Source organism: Phragmites australis, chromosome 4, assembly GCF_958298935.1.
Source record: "Phragmites australis chromosome 4, lpPhrAust1.1, whole genome shotgun sequence".
Lineage (NCBI taxonomy): Eukaryota > Viridiplantae > Streptophyta > Magnoliopsida > Poales > Poaceae > Phragmites > Phragmites australis.
In genome coordinates, this window is record NC_084924.1 from 44,696,241 (window position 1) to 44,722,563 (window position 26,323).

General features: G+C 40.1%; 1 protein-coding gene and 2 pseudogenes across 1 annotated transcript; 1 reads left to right on the top strand and 2 right to left on the bottom strand.

The window, feature by feature from the left end:
• The first annotated feature begins 2,283 nt into the window (after positions 1-2,283).
• Positions 2,284-2,971, top strand: LOC133914839 (uncharacterized; annotated as a pseudogene).
• A 6,929-nt stretch (positions 2,972-9,900) lies between these two features.
• On the bottom strand, positions 9,901-12,499 carry LOC133916735 (mitochondrial import inner membrane translocase subunit TIM22-3-like). Its single transcript, XM_062360547.1, has 5 exons — positions 12,233-12,499; positions 11,739-11,803; positions 11,566-11,638; positions 11,427-11,480; positions 9,901-10,364 (listed from the first exon to the last, which is right to left on the bottom strand). Exons 1-5 carry the CDS (start codon positions 12,405-12,407, stop codon positions 10,135-10,137), a joined length of 597 nt encoding a protein of 198 aa, XP_062216531.1. The 5' UTR covers positions 12,408-12,499; the 3' UTR covers positions 9,901-10,134.
• Positions 12,500-13,201: 702 nt separating this feature from the next.
• Positions 13,202-25,991, bottom strand: LOC133914457 (GCN5-related N-acetyltransferase 9-like; annotated as a pseudogene).
• Positions 25,992-26,323: the final 332 nt, after the last annotated feature.

Sequence of the window (26,323 nt, forward strand, 5' to 3'; positions counted from 1 at the left end):
GTTGCTATGCTCAGCCCTTTTGATCCTTATAGCCATGAGTACAGGACATCTTCTCTATTTTTCAGTGATGCCAGTCCTGAATCAGAGGGCTCACGTAGCTACCGGTGTTCACCTCCGCGATCTCATCTGTATGCAGATCGTGCTAGGGTTGGGCGTCTCCTCCAAGGTATGTGCGGATCCAAACATTGGGTGTGAGTGAAACAAACAATTTCTGCTTCTGATTGGTTTCTTTAACCTCCCTTTCTCTCCATGGTGATTCCACAGGTCAATTAGCTGCTGCAATGGGCGACTCCATTCTGCTTCTCTTGGTCTAGTAGATCTGAGGTAAAAACTATCAATTTTTTGTTTTGTTGCTTGTTGTTGAATGTTTGAGGTGTCTAATGTTGAATCACGGTCTGTGCAGCCTGTGTATTCCCATATTTGCTGTTGTCAGTGTTGTCTCTTTGTCATATCTATTTTAGTTACTAAATCATTGTGGCTTTGAGGTAAATAAATTGTACAAAATGCAAGTGTCTGTTGCTTAGAGAAGCTGATGGAATGCTTGTCGTTTCTTTTTTTGTTTAATTGCTATGCAAAACAATGTTGATTCATTTTTTTGGCATAACATTTTCTATTTCTAGATGGATCAAAGAAAGCAGCTATGCTTAGATTATTACTTTAGTTACTGGTGTCGCTACTACATGTGGAGGAAAAGGTTACTCGCTGCTCTTGCCTTATGCCTATCCAGTTACTCGCATTTGACTGAAATGTGAAAGAGGGAGCGTGAAGGTGTTACATATGGCTCCATATTGGGCAGAGACATTTCACGAGAAATACGGCTACAACATTTATATAATGGAACTGAATCTCATTGTATTTCTGAGTTGCGCATGCAAAAACCAGTTTTTCATAGGCTTTGTGGAAACCTCAGATCTTGTGGTCTTTTGATGGACACGTTGAATTTCATGGTGGGAGAACAAGTTGCTATGTTCATGCATGTAGTAGGTCAAAAAATGGTCTAATAGAGTTGTTGGTTTGAGTTCATTTGATCAGGTGAGATAGTTAGTAGGTAATTTAATGCTATTCTAGATGCACTTGGACTGCTTGCTAGAAAACTCATATACATCAAAACCACTAACACACATCCAAAGATCACAAGTAATCCAGACAGGTTCCACCCTTACTTTGAGGTACAATAATCATGAAACTCCTTTATCTAGCTTTCTCAAATTTAGGTGAGTGGTGTGTTAGTCTAATGAAACATCATTTATCTTGTCTTAGGGTTGCATAGGAGCCTTGTATGATACTCATATACCAGCATTTGTCCCTGCACACATGCATGACATGTTTAGGGGTAGAAAGTCCATTCCAACTCAGAATGTCCTTGCAGCTGTTGATTTTGACTTGTGATTTATCTATGTTCTTGTTGGATGGGAGGGATCAGCACATTATTCTCATGTCCTTCAAGATGCTCTAAGTCTCACCACTGGCCTAAAAATACCAAAAGGTAGTAATTCACACTATAAACTAATTAAACAACACATTAGTTCATCACTAACGTAGGGAACATGTTCATGTTGTAGGAAAATTCTATCTAGCTAATGCTGGATATGCAGCAAGACCTGGTATACTTCCTCCATACCGTGGTGTTCGTTATCATCTTAAAGAATACAAAGGCACTAGAGAACTAAAAGATTATAAGGAATTATTCAACCACCACCGCTTCTCACTTAGGACAACAGTTGAGTGAGCTTTTGGTACCTTGAAGAATCAGTTTAACATCCTTAAAAGTCAACCAACATTTCCTTTGAAAATTCAAGTAAAGATTCTGGTTGCATGCTGTGCACTTCACAATTGGATACTAGAGGATGGTGATGATTAGTATGTCTATGATGATGATTCCTGGTACAGAGCCCTTCCAAGGAGCAATCGGTCCTATCATGACATACGTACTGAGAGTCAGGCTTGGGTACTTAAAAGAGATCAGCTAGAGCGTAGCATGTGGCGAGATAAAGTAGGTGATTCCAGTTTAAAAGCTAATCAGGCCACCAAGAATATAACCATTGAAGGTGTCATGTAGTGGTTCTACTCATGATTGTATTCCATGTGTACTGAAATTTCTATTTAAGACCATTATTTAAATATTCTATGTACTGCAATTTCTGTTTGAGACCATTATTCAAATATTCCATGTATTGAAGTTTCTGATTGTGACCATGTTTTTGCTATTTTTTTATGCTGAATACATCATTGTATTCAAATATTTATTGTGTTGATGATATGGACTTTTTAATTAGGCAAGAAATGGTGAAGAGAAAGGGAAAGGTGGATGTTGATGGGTCTGTCCGTGAGAGAACCATCATTTGGGATGAGGAACACACCAAGTTCATGTTGAATTGGTATATTGAGTATAAGGAAAACCAGCACTCAGGCTTTGTGTGGAAAAAGCCACACCATATGAAGTGCGTTGATGCCTTAAACAAAGAGTTTGGTATGGGCGTAACTATTGCACAAGTTGATCGTAACGGACTACAAGGAGAAATGGAAGATAATTGAGACAACTTAAAGAAATGGATTTGACGCCACTAAGTGTAAGATAACTATTTTTGAATCTGAAAAAGGGTAGCTCAATGTATGTCTCATAATTTTTGTTGACATTACAAATTTCATAGTCTAACTCTTATCTTGTATTCACATGCAGGATAGGGCGAGGAGCTTGCTTTCTAAGCCCATCAAATTCTTTCATGAGATGGAAGAGCTCTTTCAGGGTAGTCATGTAGATGGTTCTCTTGCCATGGACCAAGAAACAAGCTTGGATGATGATAAGGATTTTAGTGATGATAGTGTAAGGGTCAATGATATATCTAGTTATGCACGCCCTGTTGAGCTTGGAGGTGATGACTCCGACACATTATCATCATCTAAAGGTGAAAAAATCCGTATTAATTGTGCAACAAGTGGAGATAATAGCTCTTCTACTGTAATGAAGTGATCAAGAGGAGTTAAGTCCCCTAGTAAGAAGCCACTAAAGTCTAATAGTCTAAAGTGCTACTGAAGAAATCAGCACCACTATGAAGGTCATTGCAAAGTCTCTTACCGAGCCACCTCTTCCACCCCCAGTCCCAAAGATTAATAACCCATATGCTACATTTTGTAAGAGATTAGAGGCTTTGCCCACTCGTACAAATGATAAAATCAGTGTTGGTGTACTTGGCACGCTCTGAAAATGAGGGTATGCATGGTTGGCTTGATGGTTCTAGTGATACAACTCTGGGATCTTGGGTGTACCAGTTCTTATGTGACCAAGATGGTCACTAATGTTAGTTGGAATTCTGTTGAAGTGTTTTGGTGACCTGCTTTTCCTACTACATGTGGTGACCTTCTCTGCTATATTAAAACCAGAGAAATTGAGCTGCTTTTGTGTATACTAATATGGCCATGCATGCTATCTTTTGGATAATGGAGAGATGTGATGTTCGTATAACCAATAATATTATGTTGATGGGATGAAACCAATCATATTACTATTGCAGATGAGAACCAGGTTACAAGCTCCTTCAAGTAAGCATCTATTCCGATGCTTTTAATTTTTCTTGTTTTCCAGTATTGATATTGACTTCTATTTTGGCTTTTCAAATGCAAGCTTAGGGACAGTGGGTTATTGAGATCTTTTCATCGTGTTTATGGTGATCCTATGGTCTAATCTTCTCACTTTCAATGATGCTTTATCTAAACTGTATATCGTCTGTGTAAAATTATGCATTTGTGCTTATGGTGAATCTGTATGACGCTAAGCATAGCACTTGTAATATAATGTGATTAGCTATCCTCCTATACTTGCAATATCAGCTATATTGTTTGTAGTTGCATATTATGAGTTTGGAGTGTTAACCTCACCTCTTCACAGATTGAGGTGTTTATATCAAGGTTTGGTTGCAAACCAAACAATTGCCACACATATTTGCCAAGCTTGTGGCAGATCTTATGGTTGCAATCCAAATGGTAGCCACATTCAATTTGCCATCACTAAGGTTAGGCTTGGCAGCCAACCAAAGAACAACATTTTGCCACAAAGTTAGTCATGCCAGAATTTCAGCGTGCGCCGCCTAACCTTAGTCGTGGCAACTTGCGGTGTCAAACCAAACAAACCCTTATATGTTATGGATACTCATATATGGATAATAGATTTACTGTATGATTATGTGGACATGTTGTTTTAGTTATCTACATTGTACAAGACTACATAACCTGCTACTTGATTGTCTTCTTTCCATGCATTACAATTTGTAGGAGGACCAACACATAGCAAGTGATCCAGATATGATGAATGAAGAGGATGAGTTGTAGGTCGAGGCCGACAATGAAGCAAAAATGTTGTTTTGATGTCCATCCTAGTATTGGTGTGGTTATTGGGTTGAGACTTAAGAGGTTATAATTATGTCATTGTATCTTATATGGTCGAGTTAAGACTTATTCGAGTACTCAAGTTAAGATTTGTGTCGTTGTATGGCACTACCTGAGAAATCCACATTAGTGACGGATAATAACCCTCATTAGTAACGGGTATTTACTCATCACTCTTAACACGTCACTAATGTGGACTTATCAGTGAGGGGTCTGGACCCATCACTAATGATACACATTAGTGACGAATCTGAATCCGACCCATCACTAATGACTACATGTTAATGATGGGTCTGGATCTGACCCGTCACTAATGACTAACGTTAGTGATAGGTCTAGATCTGACTCGTCACTAATGACTCCACATTAGTGACGGGTCTAGTCCTGACTTGTCACTAATATGTGTTTTAAAAAACAAAAACGGGAAACAATTTTTTGTCTGAAATTTTCTTTTGACACCCGCAAGTCACTGCTCACCCGACCGCACCCGATCGCACCCAACCGCACCCTACGATTCACAAGTCACGCGATTCCAGGACTCAAACTCACAACCTCAAAAGTGAGCTCCGCACGCGTGACCCCTCTAACCATCTCACCTCTCATTCGTCGTTGAGTATAATAGTAAAATTAATCCTTTTGACATTTTCTGATTGAATGTTTGAATGGCTATTTGAACATATAAATGATTTTAAATGAAAATTTTATCAACTGCAAAGTTGTAGATCTCACTGAGTTCTACAATATTCATATAAAGTTTGTCTCCATCCGTCTCCGTATGAAACAGTTTGTGTTCAACCCGTGCAGTGTTCAGTAAAACAGACATAACTTTTGCATATAGAGTCCGATTTCGACGTTTGACCTCTACTTTCGAAGCTAACAATGAGGCACATTCAATATATATGTGTGTGTGTGTGTGTGTGTGTGTGTGTGTGTGTGTGTGTGTGTGTGTGTGTGTGTGTGTGTGTGTGTGTGTGTGTGTGTCTTTAGACTTGTACCTTTCTTGACCCTCAAAAAGGGCTCAGAAGACGCTCGATAGGACCTTTAAAGTTTTTCGTCGAAAATTGATCTTCTCCGATTTGCCTGAAAATTTTTGGAGACATAGTGCTACATCTAAAAGTTAGTGTTGCGCAGACGTTTCATTAATCCAAGTTACAAGCTCACAATAAAAATCTTTGAATTTGCAATTTTCAACTTTATGACCCTATGTATGTCTTTTTCAATGATTCATATTAGTTTTACACTAGATCCAACACTTTAGTTTGTGGTCTTATATGTGGTTCCTTCGACAGTCTTTATATATTTATTTGTGCATCTATATGGTTTCAAATAAAAAACGATCAACTACAAAGTTATAGACCTCGTCGAGGGCTACAATTTTCATATAAATTTTTTCCCATCTGAGTTACTATAAAAAAGTTATGAATTTCTTACCCAACCAACTATGACTCGGGATCCGACCAGTTATTAGTGATGGATCACATAAAGGCTCATCACTAATGAGTCAGCTATTAGTGATGAATGTCTTTATCATCCGCCACTAATAAGTGTGCTCTCTCTACTCATCACTAATGACTGACTCGTCAGTGATGGACATTTAGGTAACCCGTCACTAATGAGTGTGCTCTCTCTACCCGTCACTAATGACTCTATTATTAGTGACGAGCTTTACAGTCACTCGTTACTAATGGGTGTTCTCTCTCTACCCATCACTAATTCCTCCATCATTAGTGATGGGTTTTGAGGTGACCCGTCACTACTATCTTTAGTGACAGGTTGTTCCCTCGTCATCATTAATGACCCTTAATTAGTGATGGGTCTTGGTTGAGTCCCAACTTGAGCGACATATTAGTGACATGTCGTCATTTAACCTGTCACTATTACTGAGCAGCCATCACTAAAGACTTGTCTACTTTGATAGTTTTCTTAAGTAGTGTGGGCGAGTTATAAGTTCTATCGTTTATTCTTGAGTTAAGACTTAACGCATCTCGTCGGTTGTATGGAGACTTGCCGTTTGAGTCATGTTATATGGAGCGGTGTTTTCGATCTATACTATCGGTTGCCGACCGTAATCGACATGTTTCCGTTCTGATGCCTCTATTTTTGAAGTTTCTGATATCGTAATCATTTTCGATATTATCATTTCTGATTTTGATTCTGAGAACAAATATGAAAGTGAAAGTGATTTAGTACATTTTTCGATCATTTTTTACCGTTTTCATCCATAATCATTAAGGATTTCAGGGCATCTTTCAACACTTGAAACATAAAATACATGGCGATGACTTGGCGTCTATTTGATTGAGCTCCTCTTATTCAAATTATATGAAGAAATTGATTCTATGATAAAAGTGATTTTGTGGTTGAAAATAATTATCTAAGATAAATTCTAAGAAGAAAGTAATTCTATGTAAAGTGAATCAGAGGAAACTGGTTTTTTAATCTCTTAGCCTCTAGTTTATTTGAGAGAATTACTCCCACAAAATCACTCTAAAAGCTAAAAACTGTAAACTACTATTTAATAGAGCTACCACTAATTTCACTTTTGAAACTGGTCCCAACAAACCCTCCCTATTTTAACGATTTAAGCCAAGTGCTATTGTGTTGCTCGCAATCAGGGGCCGATTCTTATTATTTTAATTCAGAAGCACAAGAGTATATGATTATCAGTCATCGCCGCTTCACCGGAGTTAAAAGTTATGTTATGTTAGAAGCACAAGCATATGCTTATTATGTTATCGCGGCTTCACGGAATTAAAGTTAGATCGTAGACGAAACTAGAATACTTATAGGGTGTGTTTATTTTGCAATTTTAAACGATTCAATTGTGGGATTTGGAATTTTCCTAATATACTTTGTTCAGTCCGATCTGTGCGTCATTGGTGGGCCAAAATGAGCCAAGAGTGATAGGACCTGTTCGTATGTTCAGGTTCCATGGGGCTGATTATTTCGCACGCGCGTGCGAGCAAATTAGCTCGCACTCAATCTCCGACAGCAAATCTACAGACCAATCCGGTCCTTCCTGCGATCGAGTCTCCTCCCCGTCCGCTCCTCTTTCTTGTTTCCTTTGGCTGATTATCTACGAAAAACTATGCATATATTATACACACATAAAATCAATAATATTTCGTCTCCTCCTCTTCTTGTTTCCTTTGCCCGATTATCTACAGATAATTATACATGTGTTGCACATATAAAATCAATAATATTATAACGGGAACAACAATTTTCACAGAAAAATTAATTGAAAATAAAAATCTGATGATACATCCATAAAATTTCTCAGCTTAAGATAGCAAAACATACTCATCTTTACACAAAGAAAAGAAAATAACACAGAAGTAACGTAAAGGAAAGGATATGAGATCAAGCTAACATCTGACACGCATTATGGTGAAGCAGACTTGAAGTTGGATGAGACCATACGACACATGAGAGGTGATTGGTTGTTGCCTAGGGAGAGGGGATCAACGAATTTAAATTATGTGATTAAGACTCATGAACGATAGATATCAAAAGCACATGCATAACTCTTGCATTTTATATCTAATTATTATAGAAAATATAGATTGATTCTAGTTACTGGATATAGATGAAAAGAAATAATTGTGTATTAATACTTTGTAATGTTAATAGGGCCTATTAATTGTAGATTTTAATTGATTGGTGGTTGTCAAACAATTATTTTCATACATGGACATGATCGATTATTTCCATACATGAACAGGTAGGAAGACAAGAAGTAGTTGGAGGTATTGGATTCGATCTGGAGATATTGGATAGGGTGCTCAACACTAAACACATTCATGGCTATATAGTTTAGATAGTATGTAATATGAAAATAGGAATACTTGTGTAGTCATCAAAAATTATCACAAAGAGAGATACATATTTATACAGGTCTAGGTCTCCCAAATTAGATAATAACACTATATCATATCTTGCCTTGATTATTCTCAGGATCACATAGTACAATAGAGTTTGTAGATGGATCTAATCATAAGAATTAGGTGAATTCTTGTGTATCTACTATTAAAGATCTAGTCGGATAGAGAATTGCTTATGATGTGGATCGTAGATTTTTAATGGGTGTTGATTTTCTAACTAGATTTGATGGGGTTTACAACTTCAAAGATCTATAGACGCAAGTTGCTTATGTCGGCTTGTGCTTCTATGATTGGCATGTCTTCCACGTGCTCCCTCCCTGACTTATATACTCAAGGGAACTCAGACGTAACCTATCTAGACTCCTTCAGATATAATCTATTTAGATTGTTAGACTATCAAATATTTAGTAATCCTTTTAAAATAGGGGATAGCTTTTCTACTCAGTATGATTATTTTTCTTGTACCTTATCTTCATACCTATGATTACTTTTCTTGCACCTTATCTTCATACACTACTCTATAATAGTTACAACTAACCACGTATCAAATAGGATAGAGGTGATATTCGTATATCCTTTATAGATATGCGGTATTTATACAACATATAATATTAATTATATATCCTCATCACCCTCTCTTCTTGCTCCAAATAAACAAACAGTTCTGAAACAAAAAAAATCAAGACAGAAACAGAAAACAAACGGAAACAAAAAGTCAAATTGAAACAAGCAAAATGTTCCAAGTGAAATATTCCAGGTCAAAACTTTCAAGTGGAGAATTCCAAGCAAACAGTTTCAAGTGGAAAATTCCATGTTAAAAAAAGTTCCAAGTGAAAAGATTCAAATCAAGATCTAGAATAAAAAATTAGGGTTCGAAGTTTACCTAGAATCTATGGTTACAACCTACCTCCTGGTGATGGCAATTGCAGCGCCGACGGCGGTCTAACATGTTGAGTGGTGCTCCACCAACAACAGAGGGCGAACCCCGCCTCTTCCTCTGACACGCAAGGTGGTGGTGTAGACTCTTGGAAATGGATCCTCTAACTTGCTAAAATAAAATCATAGATGAACAATACCATTGATAGTAATTTGTGAGGTGAGCCACAGCGATTCGCATTTACTGCAGACCACGTACTGTAGCATTACTGGAGATACTGTAGTGCTGAATCTTGATAGTCCATTTCCAACCAACTGCTCATGACAAAACTTAAGTCACTGTAATGTTCCTCCATAACTTTACTTAGCAAAGTAATTGGATCCATTTCCCTCTTTTTTGGCAAGTGAGGGGTGGGGTCGTGGGGAAAGGGCAGGAGGCCCAAATCAGGCTGGTTGGAAAAGTGTTTTCGCGCTGATAAGCCAGTGCGCGCTCAAGTTAACAATTTCGGCTTGCAAGGCCGCCTGAGCGAGATCTCTCGGTAACAATGGACGGTGCACCTGTTGGTGCATACTACTTCCTAAAAAGCCATCATTATTGTCCGCCGTCTACAGTTGCACCGAATCCGTCAGTGACATATGGTTCGAGCCGAATTTTTAGTGGAAACGAGCAAATTAGATTTGCGTACCCTAATCAGTTGAGAATCTGAGGAAAAATCGTCACTTCATTGAAGCAATGATGGAAAAAACAGCTGAATCATCGAGGCAAATATTTATGATTTTAATATGCCAGGCGCACCGCAATATAGTCAGAAAGCGCATGCTACAAACACATCAAGAAAAACCTGGCCAGTTACTCAAAGCAAATCTAGGTTTTACGCACGTTCCACATCTTGTCCAAAGACAAAATTTACAAGTGCTAAGTCAACAAAATAAAGAACCGAAGATTGAAGCTACCTTTCTTCGGCGTCTCCCTCCCCACCTATTCTGTAGTCTAGTGCTTAGGCTTTACTAACGCTTGGCAGCATGAAGCTAAAGCATCCGATGCATCAAGAATTGGAGGGAGCGTGAACGGGGGCAGAACACCGCCTTTCTCATGTGCAACCGTCAAGGCAGCCCCTCCAAGCGTGTGAGCCATTGCAGCCTGCTGCTTGTTAAGCCCCTCCATGATGCAAGAGAATGCTGCAAAGGTAGCGCAGTTCTGGAGCAACGCTTGCGGTGCTCCTGGTACGAGAAAAACAGACATGTAAGAGAACTATTTCGCAAAATGCCCAAGAATTGAAGATAAGTTGTAGGTGATATTAAAAATGGATTGTAAAGAGCAGATCAGGGCAGCATACACTCAAATATCCAAACACTTCCACTTGATCTTCTTCAACAGTTAACCAGATACTAACAGACGAGCGCTAAAATGTTACGTGGGTATTGTCATTGATTACCATGACACATGACTTATGCCAGAAAGCTATGAAGTAAGCAGCGTGAGATAACAAAAAAGCCGCATAACTATGTGTTTAGCATATCACCACTTTAACCATCCAAGTGCTGATATTTTGTAGCAATGTATGAGATTGAGCACCACGTGCAACTGAATATTGCAGCAAATTTACATACCAATACAGAATTCATTAGCAGCATTGAATTGTCCCACATAACTTGTTCTGGTCAGCACAACATGATGCATGAAAGATTTCGTTAACTTAGATTGTAAAAATTTGCAGTCATAAGCTCATGAGTCAAGGTTCATGAACCCTTTCACAATTTCTTCCCGATGTATAACACTTGAAATAGATGGCTTCAGTTTCATTTCAAGAACAGAAGTTTTAAGTGCACCTAAGCACATCCAAAATAGAAAAAAGGATTTGTTCTCCAAACGGCATAGAATTCTAACAACACATGAGGCATCAAACTGATAATACATAAGACAAAAAAAGGGAACTCTAATCATACATAAGACTGACAAGCTCAATGAATGTCCCAAAACAGTTCATCGACACACGAAGTTGCCTTATAATAAATCTATGAAATAACTGCAATTCTATCCAAGGGGAATACATGTGAAATGATATTTTTAATGAACCCAGTAGCTAATGAACCCAGTCGCGAGAGCTACACACAGCAACAAGATTGCCAAAGGAATACATTAACGAACACTAGCCAAAACCAATGAGAATGGCAAATAGCCAATATTAAGTCTTGGAAATGGCTAAGTAGACTAGGCTATGGCCATATTGAGTAAAGCAAACCATACTACGAAAAAATACAGTAAATTCAGTGTAAATGTACCTGGAAAGCTCAAAGCAAGGCCAGTGCAGCAACCAGCTACGCCGGCATTGACAACTGCCAACAGACATGTCAGTTCATACAACACATTGAACTCTAAATATTTTAACAGATAAATGGCTGACTGACACAGTATACATACTATCATCTTTCCCACGCAGCCTTCTCAGCAAGCACACGACCAAACTCTGAACACCAGATAGAACTGCAAAAGTCTAATCCAATATATGTCTGTTATGAGCAGTTGTCCAGAAAAGCACATCGTAAATTTTTATATGAATGGAAATATTTCCATAAGCACTGGGATCAACTAACCTTGGCAGAGGACCCTGCATGGCTGAATGAGCCCTTGAAGCCTTTCTTAGTGAACAGGCCTTGTCCTGGGAAAGGAATTCAATGTGCAACATAAGGGTTTTATGCAAGGAAAATAGCCCCAAGTGGAATACTATGTAAACTAAACCATTTTGATGGTACTCTAAGCAACTAGACTAATAAGGTCCTCATTGTTTCAATACAATAAAGATAAAAAATTCAAACTGAGGGGTTAGAGGATTTGCATTAGATGCGCAATTATATAGACAGTGAACTTACTCAAACAACTAAGTTTTGGGGAGTTCTCATTAATTTTGGGGATACCATATGCAAATACTCTGGCAGGAATTGAGCAAAGATTAGAGAGGGGGGGGGGGACTCCTATCCTTATGTGCCCTAAGAACTAGAATTCTAAAAAAGAGAAAATTTTGAGCAGAACCTTGAAAAACCGAGAGGGCAGTAGGGCTAAACAAGGGAATCGACACTCGAGGGGGTACCATATCCGACGATGGATCCGACGAAGGCGCCGCCGGCGAAGTCCCCGGCGGAGTGGATGAGGCAGACGACGGGCGCCGCAGCCAGGGGCGGCGGAGGCGCACCACCGCCCGCGGGGTTGGAGCCCTCGGCGCCGAGCTCTTCGCCGTCCGACTCGGTCTCGCGCTTCGCCGCCATCTTCTCTGCCCCTAACAAATTTGCTACTCTACCCACGATGGCAGCATAGCAAAAAAATCAAATGCCCCCTCCGACCCCCTACCTCATTCGTTATCGCGTCCCGTTTTGTCTGCCCAGGCCGCCCGGTTCTGACGGGTGGGCCCCTGACGTCATCATACCAAAGAGCTGTTTTGGTTACTCGTCAGCGTATCAGACTAACAGCTGGGGAGAGAAATTTTATGGGACCGGATTTTTCGGTGAGGTCTGTGTAGATATATACACATGCGTGTCGTATAATCACATATATACGATACAGATAAGGATCTCATCAGGATCTTATATGTGCGAGTCTCACAAAATTTCTCTTCAACAGCTGGGGAGCGCATGCGCACAAACAGCAGTCACACAAGCCTCTCTCCGAGGCAACTTAATCGGCGAGCATTACGAAAGACATGGAAGTGTATCTCGTATCATGAATAATGTAACGATGCGTACAGTTTGATTTCAACCCCAAATACTGCCTGCAGATCACTGCAACTTGTTCCATGTTGCCGTAATGCCATTGTGTTCGAGCTTGCAATGGTTTATTTCAAAACATCAGACCACAATGGAAGCTTCCCTCAGATACTAACTCTCGCGCTATCAACTGTTTAACAGTCGAAGGACGCTGCTATTCTGTTTTTATACAGCACTATCCCAAGCAATTCTTGGGTAGAGAGCACAGTAGTCAGCTTGTCGGAATCAGCTCCGCTCCATGAAAACCAATAAGAAATACTCGGTAATCAGTAGACAGCAGGTTCGGAAACACACAGATGTTACCAATCTCCTACGGTTAGAGGAAATCTCAACGGGAGTACATCAGCAGGTGCCTCCAGAGTCGCCTGAGAGAGACGATGAGTTCTGAGGAACTGCCGAACTGGTTCTTTTTCGAGATGGACTTAAAGTAATTTGTGCTATTTCAATAAACAAATACTACGTTTTTGAGTTACTGGGACTCAAGAGCACATCAATGTCGATGAATAGTAATGTAGTTTAGCAGAAACAACCTTTGGTAACACTCACATGTAATTTGCAAAAGCAAGATATAATTATCACAATCCATACCTCCTTAAACACTGCACTGTATGAAGCATCATTGAAGCCCTGTATTCAAACCAGAGAAATATAATTCTGATCTAGCAAATTAGCAAGCAAACGAGAAGATGAGAAAAGAGGGGTGCTCACAAATTTTCTGAAGAACTTAAGGGATGCCTGTTTGATCTAATCATGAGCTAATTCATATACAAGATAGCCCTACTATTAGACACCTCATAAGAGTGGAAGCATATGAACATACCGTTGTTCGATGACACCATTGGATGAGGTTGAATAGCGTTACCATGTCAGTATAGGCATACACGGTGATGTAGACGGACGCCGACTTGACGGTGAAGGCGTGGACGACGTGAGGAAGCAGCCAGCCGACGTGGTCGCCGTAGGTGCTGTAAGGGCGGTGGCCTTCATCTCGGTTCAGTGCCCATGAAGATTGGATTGAATAGAGATGTGAGGGGAGGGGGAGTTTTAACCTAACGTGAATTGTCAAGTAGGCGCCAGCTCCCCCTCACGTATTTATGTGATGTTGCCCGAGATGGGACCGCAACCAAGAGTTGGTTGTGCTCCCGATCAGAGTGCATCGGGAGATCGGACTCCCCCTCTTTCTCGATCTCTTTCTGTTAGGGTGCATTAGGGACTACCGAGATCAATTCCAACACTCCCCCTTAATCATAAGGCTAACATTATAAGCTCACTCTTAATGAAATAATACACTAAGACAAAGCGTTGTAGCGGCTAATGAGATACCACTAAAACTCAAATACATATAGTATACTACTCCATCTCGAAATAAAAATTCATTATTCTTAATGGGAATTGGTCTGCATCATGGTTCTCTTATCTAGAATCATCGGCTTTCTAATAACCCTGTGCCGGCAACATGATCACAAGAAATACGGGGTGGTAAGCCTTTAGTTAGCGGATTCGCAAGTATTGACTTAATACTTATATGCTTGACACTAATTGTTTGATCCTAGATTCTATCTTTCATAACATGATACTTAATGTCGATGTGTTTGGTAGCACCACTCGACTTGTTGTTACTCGTATATGGGTTGATTATCGCAGTATAACGTAAGTGGCTTTGAAATGTTGTCTACCATTTTTAATCCTGAGATGAAGTTATTTAGCCATGCAGCCTGCTCGATAGCCTTATAACATGCTACAAACTCAGCTTGCATCGTTGATAATGGCGTAAGTGTTTGTTTGGAACTTTTCTATGAGATAGCTCCTCTAGTGAGGGTGAAGATATATGTGGATTTCTTAGTATCCACATATCCCGCAAAGTCTGCATCTGAATAACCAATAACTTCAAAGTTATTAGATTTTCTAAATATGAGCATGTAATTCTTAGTGTCTTGCAAATAGCGAAAGACTTTTTTAACAGTTTTCCAGTGATCTAGTCCTGGATTTGATTGATATATGTCAAGCATCCCGATAACAAAAACTAAATCACAGCGCGTACATACTTGAGCATATATAATACTCCCGACAGCCGAAGCATAAGGAACCAACTTCATTTTATCAATTTTATATTGGTTCTTCAGACATTGAAATGTCCTAAACTTATTGCCTTTAACAATACGAGCATGCATGGCAGAGCACTATACATATTATACTTTTTCAGTAGTTTATCAATGTATGACTTTTAAGATAAACCTAATACTCATTTGGATCGATCTCGATGAATCTCAATGCCAAGAACATATCCTTCACCGAGATCCTTCATAGAGAATGTTGGAATTGATCTCGGCAAATAGCTAACATATCCTAACTAATGAGACCGAGAGATTGGGGTGAGTCTCGTCCCCATACGCGCCATGATCGGAGGCGCAACCAACACATGGTTGCGGTCCTGAGTCGAGCAGCGCCATATAAATAAGGGGATTAGGCACCTAGCGGGCTAATCAATCCCGTGAGGTTCTAAATGTCCTAACAATTCCTTCCCGATCCTAACACGACTCTAAATCGGCTCGAAGACCACCGCCACCACCGCCATCGCCTCCAGCTGCACTGACACACCGATGACTACATCGACCATACGCCGGCCACGTTTGCACCGACCTCTTCTTCACACCAGCACTACGTCAACTCACTGCATCAACTCTTCTACATCGACAACACCTCACCGATCAACTCTAAATGGCATCCCGAACGTAAGTACACCTCACTCTTCTGCAAATTATAGGTGCTTGATTTAGAGCTTGTGAATTTGATGAACACCTAAGTCTAAAAATTGATATCAGAGCCTAACTTTCCTCTAATCAAGCCCATTAGACTTTAATTAGATTATATTGTGTTCGGTTGATGTCGTTTTATGATCAATTGGACCTAATTAGTTCTTTTACATCAATTAGCTGTCAATTATGAATCTTTAAGATGGATTAGGCTCGGATCAATGCACATATTCATGTTTAGCACCTTATGCCTTGGATTAATGCACTTTCACGCAAGCATGTTCATGAATTAAGGTAATTTAGACTTTTTTGTACATGTTCATGCGTGTTTTGTGTGGCTCGGGTTAGGATTTAAGGACTCGGGATTAGCATATAGAAGGAGGGGATCAACAAATTTCGCAAAACCCTCAGTTTTGCCCTCCTTCCCGTAACCCTAATCCCACTTTTCCCCAAAATTGAAACCCTAAATCCACAAATCTTGCCACTTTTGGACCCTAACCCTCAAAACCTCATTCAAACCTAAGATCTTGAGGGAAAGGGAGGGAGTAATTATGGGTTTTTTGTTCATGTTGCCATCGTCGGAACCCTTGCGGAGCTCCTTATGTCACCGGCCGCGTGTGGATGCCTCAGCTCTGCACATGCTTGTGCTCTCCCGGCATGCGCCTTCCCTCTTGCCGCACGCGCGCCACCTTCTTAGAGTGGCTAACAGGAAGGAAGCTGAAGTCGAGGTTGTCGAATCACTTCCCTTAGTTCTTGATAGTGGTTTCACTCTTAGACTTAATATTTAGTTTATGTTCCTTCCATGGGAAAGAAGTTTATTTCAGTTTCGATGTTAGACGATGATGGTTTTTATTGTAATCTTGGAGACAATAAATGCATTCTTAAGTTTAATTCAAATGTTGCTGGTCTTGCCATCCAACAAGATAAACTTTATATGCTTCCTCTTAATGAGTTATCTGTATCTATGAATGTCTGTAATGCAAGCCATAAGAGAAAGTGAACTACAATTAATGAGACTTCTTCAAAATAGTGGTATTGTCGTTTAGGCCACATTTTAAAGGGGGGATGGAGCATCTCATTAAGGAATAGATTCTCTAACCCTTAGACTTCTCTAACTCTGACCACTATATAGATTGCATTAAAGGAAAATGCTAAGCAAATAAAGAAGGGAGCCACTCGGAGCACAATATTATTTGAATTAATTCAGACGGACATATGCGGTCATTTTCCTGTGATATCGGTGGATGGTTTTAATTCATTCATTACCTTCATTGATGATTTCTCTTATTACGGCTATATCTACCCCCTAGATCGATCTAAATCTCTCGATAAATTTAATGTATTTAAGGCTAAGATAGAAAATCAGCACAATCTAAAGATTAAAGTAGTGAGATAGGATCACAGGGATAGTATTATAGGAGACATGCGCCTTACGGATAAATCCATGGTCCTTTTGTCAGTTTCCTTCAGGAAAATAGCATAGTAGCCCAATATTCTACACTTGGTGAACCTCGGCAAAATAGGGTAGCTGAGAGACATAACTACACGCTCATGGATATGGTATGAAGTATGCTCAGTTATTCTAGTTTACCAATTGAATTGTGTATGGAGGCACTTAAGAGAGCCGCACATATTATTAATCAAATTCCCAGTAAATCAATTCCAAAAACACCTTACGAATTATGAATTGAGAGAAATACTTCTTTGAAGTATTTGCGTGTGTGGGGCTGTGCAGCTGAAGCTAAAGTTTTTAATCCCCATATTAGGAAATTAGACCCTAAGATAGTTAGTTGGCATTTTATCAGGTATCCCAAAAGATCGAAGCGATATCGCTTTTACTGTCCAGATAGGATCACTAAGCTCATTGAAACAAGACATGTTGCATTTCTTGAGAACAGGGATCTGGATCCTAGGGAAGTTGATCTCGAGGAAAAAATGGGTTTATGTTCCTGCACCGCTGATCCAAGAGTCCTATATTCATGTGCCCTAAGTAGTTACACCTTCAGTAGAAACTAACGTCTATACACCTCATGTTGAGATCTCTGAAATTCCTAACGTTGAGTCTCAGCAGTCCCTTGCAGTGCCTAATGAACTGATCATCAGATCACAGCGTGATAGGAGATCTACCATATCGAATGATTATATTATCTACATGAATGAGGATGTTAATAAAATAGGAAGGTAGAAGATCCTAACTCATATAAAGAGGCCATGATGAGCGAGCATTCGCTAAAGTGGCTTAATGCCATGAAGGATGAATTAAAATCTATAGGCGATAATGATGTGTGGGACCTAGTAGAAATCCCTGACAAAGCTAAAACAGTAGGCTAAAAATGGGTCTACAAAACAAAGCATGATTCTAACAGTTCCTCGGTAGAAGTCGAGCGGTAAAATGTTTCATTGTTTACAAGCATAAGCTTTAATTATTTGCATAATGATCACAATGATGGGTTGATGCTGTTGGTTGGATGAGTGATGAGGATGAGACGAGATATGCGCGGTGTTACGGGTGTTTGTCATGCTCGGATGTGGAGTTCCCCTGGGTAGGTCAGAAGAGGGGCCCAGACACTGTAGATTGCTTGCATCGTTTAAGCATCGATTGTTGTTGGAGTTGGCTTTAGTACTTTTTGTGCTTACTACATGTCGTGTTTGGGAACGATAAGCAGATTAACTTTGTAGCTGTGGCTTTTTGGCGTACGGATCGATGGTATCCGGCATGAGGCCGGTTGGGGTATCCAGTTTGCTCTAGGAGTAGTTCTAGATGACCCCCACACCTATCGGCGCATGATCAAATGGTACGGGCTTGTTGGAAAAGGTTGACATGAGTACCCACTTGTATGGATCTATGTGGTCATGCAAGCCGCATGATCCTCAAGTCGTGTAGGTAAAGGAGTATCCCCTGCAGGGTGTAAAAACATTATGAAATGCCGTGCTCTCAATCATGAGCAAGCTTTTGTCCATTTGCAGCAGTCGTAGAGTTACGAGTGTGAAATAATGTGGTTGATAGGTTGAAATGATGCTTTACTGATATTATTCTTATGGTTCCGTTTACATATATGTTTAGTTGAGGCTTATGAGTTAGATAGTCGTGTTGGTCAAGTATAGATGCTCACACATGTTTATGTTAAATTCACTTTCGCATATGAAGTTTACTTAACCATATGGCATTTTCTTGCTAACATCTAAATATATAATCCTTAGAGTCAGGCTATTTATAAGTGCCCGTTATGGATTAAGTATTGCGAGTACCTTTGTACTCACGCTACTTTTCAGGTGCTATCGTCGATGAGGAGTTGATCTTTGGCTACTTCATGCCCGCCGAGGGTGGTGGCGGGCATGAGTAGGCAACTTCTCGGAGGCCGCTATTTTGGGGTAAAGCCTAAGGGTATATGGCTTCATCCATCTTTTGATGTCTTTAACTTTTATTTCCGCTGCGTAGTTTCTTTCGTTGGTTACGAGTTGAGTTGTTTTTTATCTCGTCCTAGCTCGTTTTTGTTGTAAATTGTAATAACTTGGTAAATACTTAAGAACTTGTAATCTAATATTAATTACTCGCTCTTTCTTAAGTTGTGTTGTGATGTTAAATGTTGGAAAGTCATGTGTTCTGATCTTGGGCACAAAACACGTGCTGGGACTACCGGAATAGTATTCTGGTTAATTGTTGAAATCATGATTAATGATTAATTAGAATACTGTTTGGACAGTTCCTCACACCCGACTTCAGCTTCCTTCCTGTTGGTCACTCTAAGACTTCACTCCCCCCTTATTAGTGTTCTCGCTATAAGGAATCCCTGTAAGGAGTTGGTAACGTGCACAGTGGTACATGAGTCAATCCAGCAGGAATTAAGGGAGAAATCAGTATAAAGATATTCATCAATGAACATTAATAAATCATTACTTTTGTTGTGAGCCACTTTAGGAAACTAGCACAATCTTTCTGTTAGTAATCCTTCTTGTGGCAAAAGTGGCTTATGTCATCCTTAGGTTCTTGAAAGGCAAGAGCAGGTGCCTTGGACACCCTCAGTGTTGTCTTGTTGTACTTAATGACAAAATGCAACTTTTTCTTAGACTTGAAATCCCCTTGGAATTTTCTTTTGTTGTTGAGGCTACTAACGTGATTCACAAAGTCTTTCTTTTCAGCCCTCACACTATCTTCCTTTTGGACGCACATCGCGATCAAGTCACTGATGCTCCACTTCTCCTTCTGAGTGTTGTCGTTGATCTTAAAAGGAGTAAACTCAGGAGGGAGAGATGTCATAATGAAGTGGACAAGAAAACCCTTAGAGAACTTCATGTCCATACCCTTGAGTTTGGTAGCCATGTCTGTCGTCATCATGATGTGGTCTCTTATGTCATCAAACTCATAATTGTACTTAATGTTGAGGAGCTTCTGAACCAGTGTACTGCCATAAACCTTGAAGGTGCCTTTGAATTGCTCCTCCATGGATGCCAAGTACATTTTAACTTTTTCTGAGCTTGGGATTGGTCCCCTTATAGTATCTAATATCAAGTTCCTCATTATCATAAGTGATATATGGTTGGAACGCTCCCACTTATTAGAAAGTGCATCATAAGTTCTCTCTAATTTATTATAATTCTCCATGCCAATGGCAGGAGCGATGGGAGCATCAATCCTGAGTGCATAGTCAATGTCCAAAATGCTAAGGACAACTGTCACTTTAGCCTTCCAAGCAGAAAGTTATTCCTCGTAAGTTGCTCTATGTTGTCAATTGTGGTGGCAATAGAGGAAGCGTTAAGAGCTAGAAAGAAAAGTTGGACCATACTAGAAAATTTATCATAAAAAATAATTTGCATGAAAATAACCCTATGTTTGTCTGATTAAAGTCATGCAAAAATTAAAACGCTAATATGTATCGCCGTCGGACAGAAAATAGAAAAGAATTTGAATGAACACATAAAATGGCATATAATTACATTCAACTTTGGTTAGAAAGTAATTATGAACCTATATAAATTGACCGTAAATTTTTTCAGAAAAATATTCACGTTGGTTCCAATTCAACCAGAGAATTAATCATAATTTTGTACATTAATTTTGGGATATAAACGTTAATATGTCCAGTGTATAAATTGAAAAACATTAATAATCACTAGATAAAACATTAAAAACAAAAAGCCCAAAACATTAAAATGGAACAACCAAACTTGCCTACTCGGCTGCTCGGCCCACGCGGCATGCGCTCACGCTCTTGGCCGAGTAATGTGTAGCTGGCCCAGCCATTCTTGTGCATGCCCATGAGCATCCTGGCCATCCATTCAGATCTGATGGTCGTCCGCTGTTATCGTCCGGATCAAAATCACGATGCGACGCCCGATCGCCCTAACCCTAGCCCCATTCCTCCCCTCCCGTCCTGAGGCCGCCGTGTGAGAGAGAAGCGAGAGAGGGAGGCGGCCGAGGGAAATCTTGTGGTGGCAAGCCACCAGCGAAGATGAGAGAGAGAGAGAGAGAGAGAGAGAGAGAGAGAGAGAGAGAGAGAGAGAGCAGAGCAGGGCATAGCAAAGCCATAACGGAACCCCCATGGGTTAGTTCACCGAAGCAAGTGTGCAACTCCGTCGAGCCAAAATTCGGTGGTTTCATGAGGGTGGCATGTGCGTGCAGCGGAAAGGAGATGAGCTCCGACAGATCTGCAACGAGCGCATGAAGATGGCACGACATGAGGAGATCTAGACCGGAGGATCCGCACTCGACCGATGCTGAGGAGGGGAATCCACCGGAGGCAAGGACAAAGCAACTCTAACGGCCTTGACGACGACCAAAAACACTGCAAAGACCGTAAGTAAACCCACCTTCATTAGCTCTAGGGTTCGGGATTTTGAGATTTTAGGTTCGGATTGGGGAATTAGGGATTTTCTTTAGGATTTGCATTAGGGTTTTTCAGGTTTACCCAATTCCCCTCCTTCTTAATGCTACATGAGGTTAATTCTTGCCGTGCAGTCCTTAATCTGAGCCAATTAGCACATGAGAACACACATATGCATGAAAAACACATACTCCAAACCTAAAACTCCTAATTCATGAACAAGTATGCATAAAATTGCATTAATCCGAGGCATAAAGTGTTAAATCATCATTAATTTGAGACTAATTCACATCAATTGAGCCTAATCTTGAACATCAGTGAGTCTAAACCATCTAATCCGAAGCAAAAACACTTAAATCGGGAACAATAAGAGCTAATTGATTACCAATTAACATAATTAATCCTAATTATTCACGAAATGGCATTATCCGAACATAATTAAACATTAATTAATCCTAATCGGGTCTAAGCAGGGGCTAATTAGGCTCCGATGCCAAATGTTTGATCTAATCATGAGCTAATTCGTATAAAAGATAGCCCTAGCATTAGACACCTTATAAGAGCAGAAGCATGTGGATATACCATTATTCGGTGACGCCATCAGATGAGATTGAAGAGCGTGATCATGTCGGTGTAGGCGTACACGATGATATAGACGGTCGCCAACTTGACAATGATGTAGCTCGGTGAAGGCGTGGACGACGTGAGGAAGCAGCCGGTCGACGTGGTCGCCGTAGGTGTTGCAAGGGTGGCAGCCTTCACCTCGGTTCAGCGCCTGTGAAGATCGGATCAACTAAAGATGTGTGTGTGGGGGGGGGGGGAGGGGTTTAACCTAACGTGAATTGTCATGTAGGCGCTGGTCCCCCCCCCCCCCTCTCGTGTATTTATATGGCGCTGTCCGAGATGGGATCGTAACTAAGAGTTGGCTGCGCTCCTGATCAGAGCACGTGAGGAGATCGGAGTCCCCCTCTTTCTCGGTCTCTTTCTATCAGGGTGCATTAGGGACTGCCGAGATCAATGCCAACAATGCCGTATTGGATTCGTCGATTTTTGCTCTAAAAGTGTGAATTACATATTTCTCTACTGCAAATGCCATCATCAGCAAGATTGCTTCTTGACCAATTCCCTTTCCACGGATGTGACAAGAAACAATGTAAGTTTTGGTAAGCATGACCAGACAACATTGCTATCTCATGGCAAAACATCATTGTTTCTTTTTTTGAAATTACGGCAAAGCATCCTTTTTCTCAGTTCAAAATTCAGCATCTATTTTCACGTGGCATGTGTATTATTGCTTCAACTCCTCTGTCACTATATAAAAACAAGATCATTCCAGGAGCAAGAGGTAGAGAATAGATTCACATGCAAAGTAGAGATTGTCCCTCTTGAAGTACAAAATGAGTTGCTCAAAGATAGCGCAATTCTATTGGATTATGCTATCTGCATGAGGTGTGCACAGTTGCTTAACATTGTATGTTCAGAGATAGCATAATACCATTGGATTATCGAATAGTTGCATATTAACGAACTATGTGATGCTACAAATGTAGTTAGTGAAGTAGCCCTCAACTAAAAGTTAAAAGGGTTAGCAAATTAGTTGCAATTATTTGTTTAGGCTTTCAATGATAAATTTCATGTAATCAAGTGAGACATCCACATCAGATTATTGAAGCCAAATTATACAAATAAAAATGTACACATGTAACTATCCATAGAACAGAACAAAGTAAATGAAGAAAATGTACCAAAGGTGGCAATAACAGTTACAGGTATTTGTATCATCAGAGACAATACCTCTTATGTTCAACTATCATAATCTCTATATCTGTAAGCTCCTAATCATCAGGGTCATTCATATATATGTTCACATCACCAACCATGGCTGCAATGGATAAGGTAGATATAAATGTGAGAAATCAAGTTAAAATGTATCTTGGTTTACTTGTGATAAGTGATTGATATTGGTATTTATTTGGCTTGATGATCTTCGGTTTTGCATGAGCTTTGATGTGATTTGAATTGATTTGGAATTTTATTTGAGCATATTGATTATGGACTAACTGTAATTGGAGTTAGAGATATGTGTTTGCTTGTCTCATGGTATGCAGGTGATGGATGCAACTTGGCGGTCGACGGTAGGATGATCGGAGTCAAGCAGAGTGCTTGGTGTCGAACGATCAAGGAGGACGGGCGGAGTTAAGGGTGATTCTAGCTGAACACGTGGAGGTTAAGCAAAGCATGGAAGGTGGATGGAGACGGCGTGTTGACAAAGTCAAGCAAAGGGGATGCCAATGCAAGTAACAAGGCGACCCGAGGGATTGGGAGCGGGAGAGACTTACCGGCGGTCAGGATCGCATGACGGAGTACACACGTCAACATCGAAGCACTTGTTTAAGGTGTAAGCAAGGCGGTGAGTCACGCTTTGAGAAGCGTGCAGGCGGTTTCGCGGTTTGGCCTAAAAACCGTGGGAGGACTGGAGGAGTATGTGGTACCATCGTGAAGCTTGCGTCGAGGTGACGCTAAGTCATGAAGGCGTCGCAGACGTCCGATGAACAGAGAAGAAAATAAACCAAAATACCCTCGGTGGTAGGTAAGAGTGTACTACAAAAGAAGGATATTTTAGGAAAAAGCTAGAAAACTTTCTAGGCCTATAAATAGATGGGTAGGGCTATAAGAGAGTTTGAACCAATCACTTGACCCTATTGTGTCACCCATTTGAGAGCTTAGAGGTAGGGTTTTAGAGGAGAGAAGGATGAGTGCTTAGTCTATATAATAAGTGAGAGTTTTGAGAGATAAATCTTTGTAATTCGTCTAAAATAGGGTTGACCTCTTTGAGTAATGAAGTTTATGTTTTTGCATATGCTTGAATTCCCCTCCTTCTAGTTTCCCTCTATTTGTTTCCTTGCAAGTTTACAAGTTTTTCGGTTTCTGGTTTTGATTTTCGTTTTGCTTTTTGAGCTGAAATTTCAGCACCTTGTGAGGTCATTCTTCTTGTTGCTAGAGGCATAAAATTCGCATACATACGCTTATGTGATTGGGTCCTGAATCCCCTTACCTCTGGACAATCAACTTGAAGAGTTTCGTTGCTCGGTGTTCATATTTTCTTGTTTCCTTGCAAGTTGTGATCTTTCGAGTGCTAAGATACATGGATTAATTTTAAATAAAACACATGGTTCATATACCATCCGTAGAGTCGTGTTGCCTCGATTTTCTCTTGTTAAAACTTCTCTCTATTTTTGTTTCTGCTTGAGTTTTGAGGTGCGTTAGGTGAACCAAATAAAAGAAGGACATCAATTTCACAAGAAATTTGTTGAGACGTCTATTCACCCCTCTAAATTTCAATCTTGTTCCTATAAAATGCTAGCAAGAACAGGCAAGATGCTGGCAATCAAACTCAAAGCACACTAATGAAAGCCAGCAGAAACTTATACGATATAATACAACCAATCATTTGGCTTGTCATTCAACCAGATACAAAACATATTACTATGTTCATAAAAAGACTAACATATATACCATTGTATATTGCTCTCCACTCCACACACACACCACATCAAGATGTGGGGACCAAAATGGTGAAAAGAAACACAGATGTGGCCATGTGTATTATATATAAAAAAGCAGTATCGTTATCCTATTTTTTTGACAGATATTTCAGTCAACAGACGAATAATCATTTAAGCACACCCATATATGAAAAACATGTATATGCTTTTTAGTCAAACTCTCAACATGTATATGCTTTTTAGCCAAACTCTCTTTAAATTCGTAAGGATTCTGCTCCATGCTAGTTGGAGATGCATAAGTTACAATTCCTTAACTATACAGAAGAACCGAGGTACATGGAAGGCGTGAAGTTTTTTTTTTTGATGGAACAGTAGGGTCATCTCCTACTGGTAAGCCTTAAATTAGGTTATATATTTCTAAACATACGATTTTAAGCAACTAAGATATAATCTGCGGCATCCCTCACAAAAAATATATAAAGGAAAAAAATGAACCAAAGTCAAATATAGTCAACGTATCTGTTGATCTCCCATCTCCCAATTCATAATCATAAAGTTAGCTAAACAAGCTCAGATATAGGCTGTGACCTGTGCGATAAGGGTAACAAAGCAAATAGAGGAATGAACCTTCAGTGTGCAGATTGCCGGGGACGAAACCGGGGACGAACTCTCCCTCGATCAACTCCTTAGCCAACACTATGAACGTGAGCTCTGCGAACAAGCAAGCAAGCAAAAAGGATTCCACGGAATCAATCACAACGCATGAACACCAAATCGAGGCAAACTAGAAGCAGGAGGGGCGCAGTGCCGAACTGAGGGGGTCGAGGCTCCACGAGCGGTGGACATCGAACTCCTGGACGAGGGAGATGGGCTCCGACGCGGTTGCCTCCAGCAGCGCCGGGTCCTGCATCCACTCGTGGTCCCGCAGCACCTGCTGCCGCAGGTATGCCACCAGCACCGCCCGGCGCCCGCTCCCCCGCCGCTCTCGTCCTCCCTTTCTGCAGCCGTGGCCGTCTCCATTGCAGCAGCCAGCAAGCAGGGACTTAGGGAATATTTGATTCGAGTTTAAGTTTGTCACGTTTAAAATTAGTTAAATATAAGTTGTTATAAAAAATGTAATCAACAAATTTTTAGCTACAGCTATGATAAAATTAGTCAAAAAAAACTAAGTTTATAACACATAAATCAGAAAATTAACAAAATATAACTTGTAATAGTTATAGCATTCAACTAAACGGTTGTCCCTATAACATAACTAATTTTAGATATAATAAACTTAAATATGAAACAAACATGCTCTGCCCTTATACTCGGCACTGGCGTCAACTGATTTAGACCTA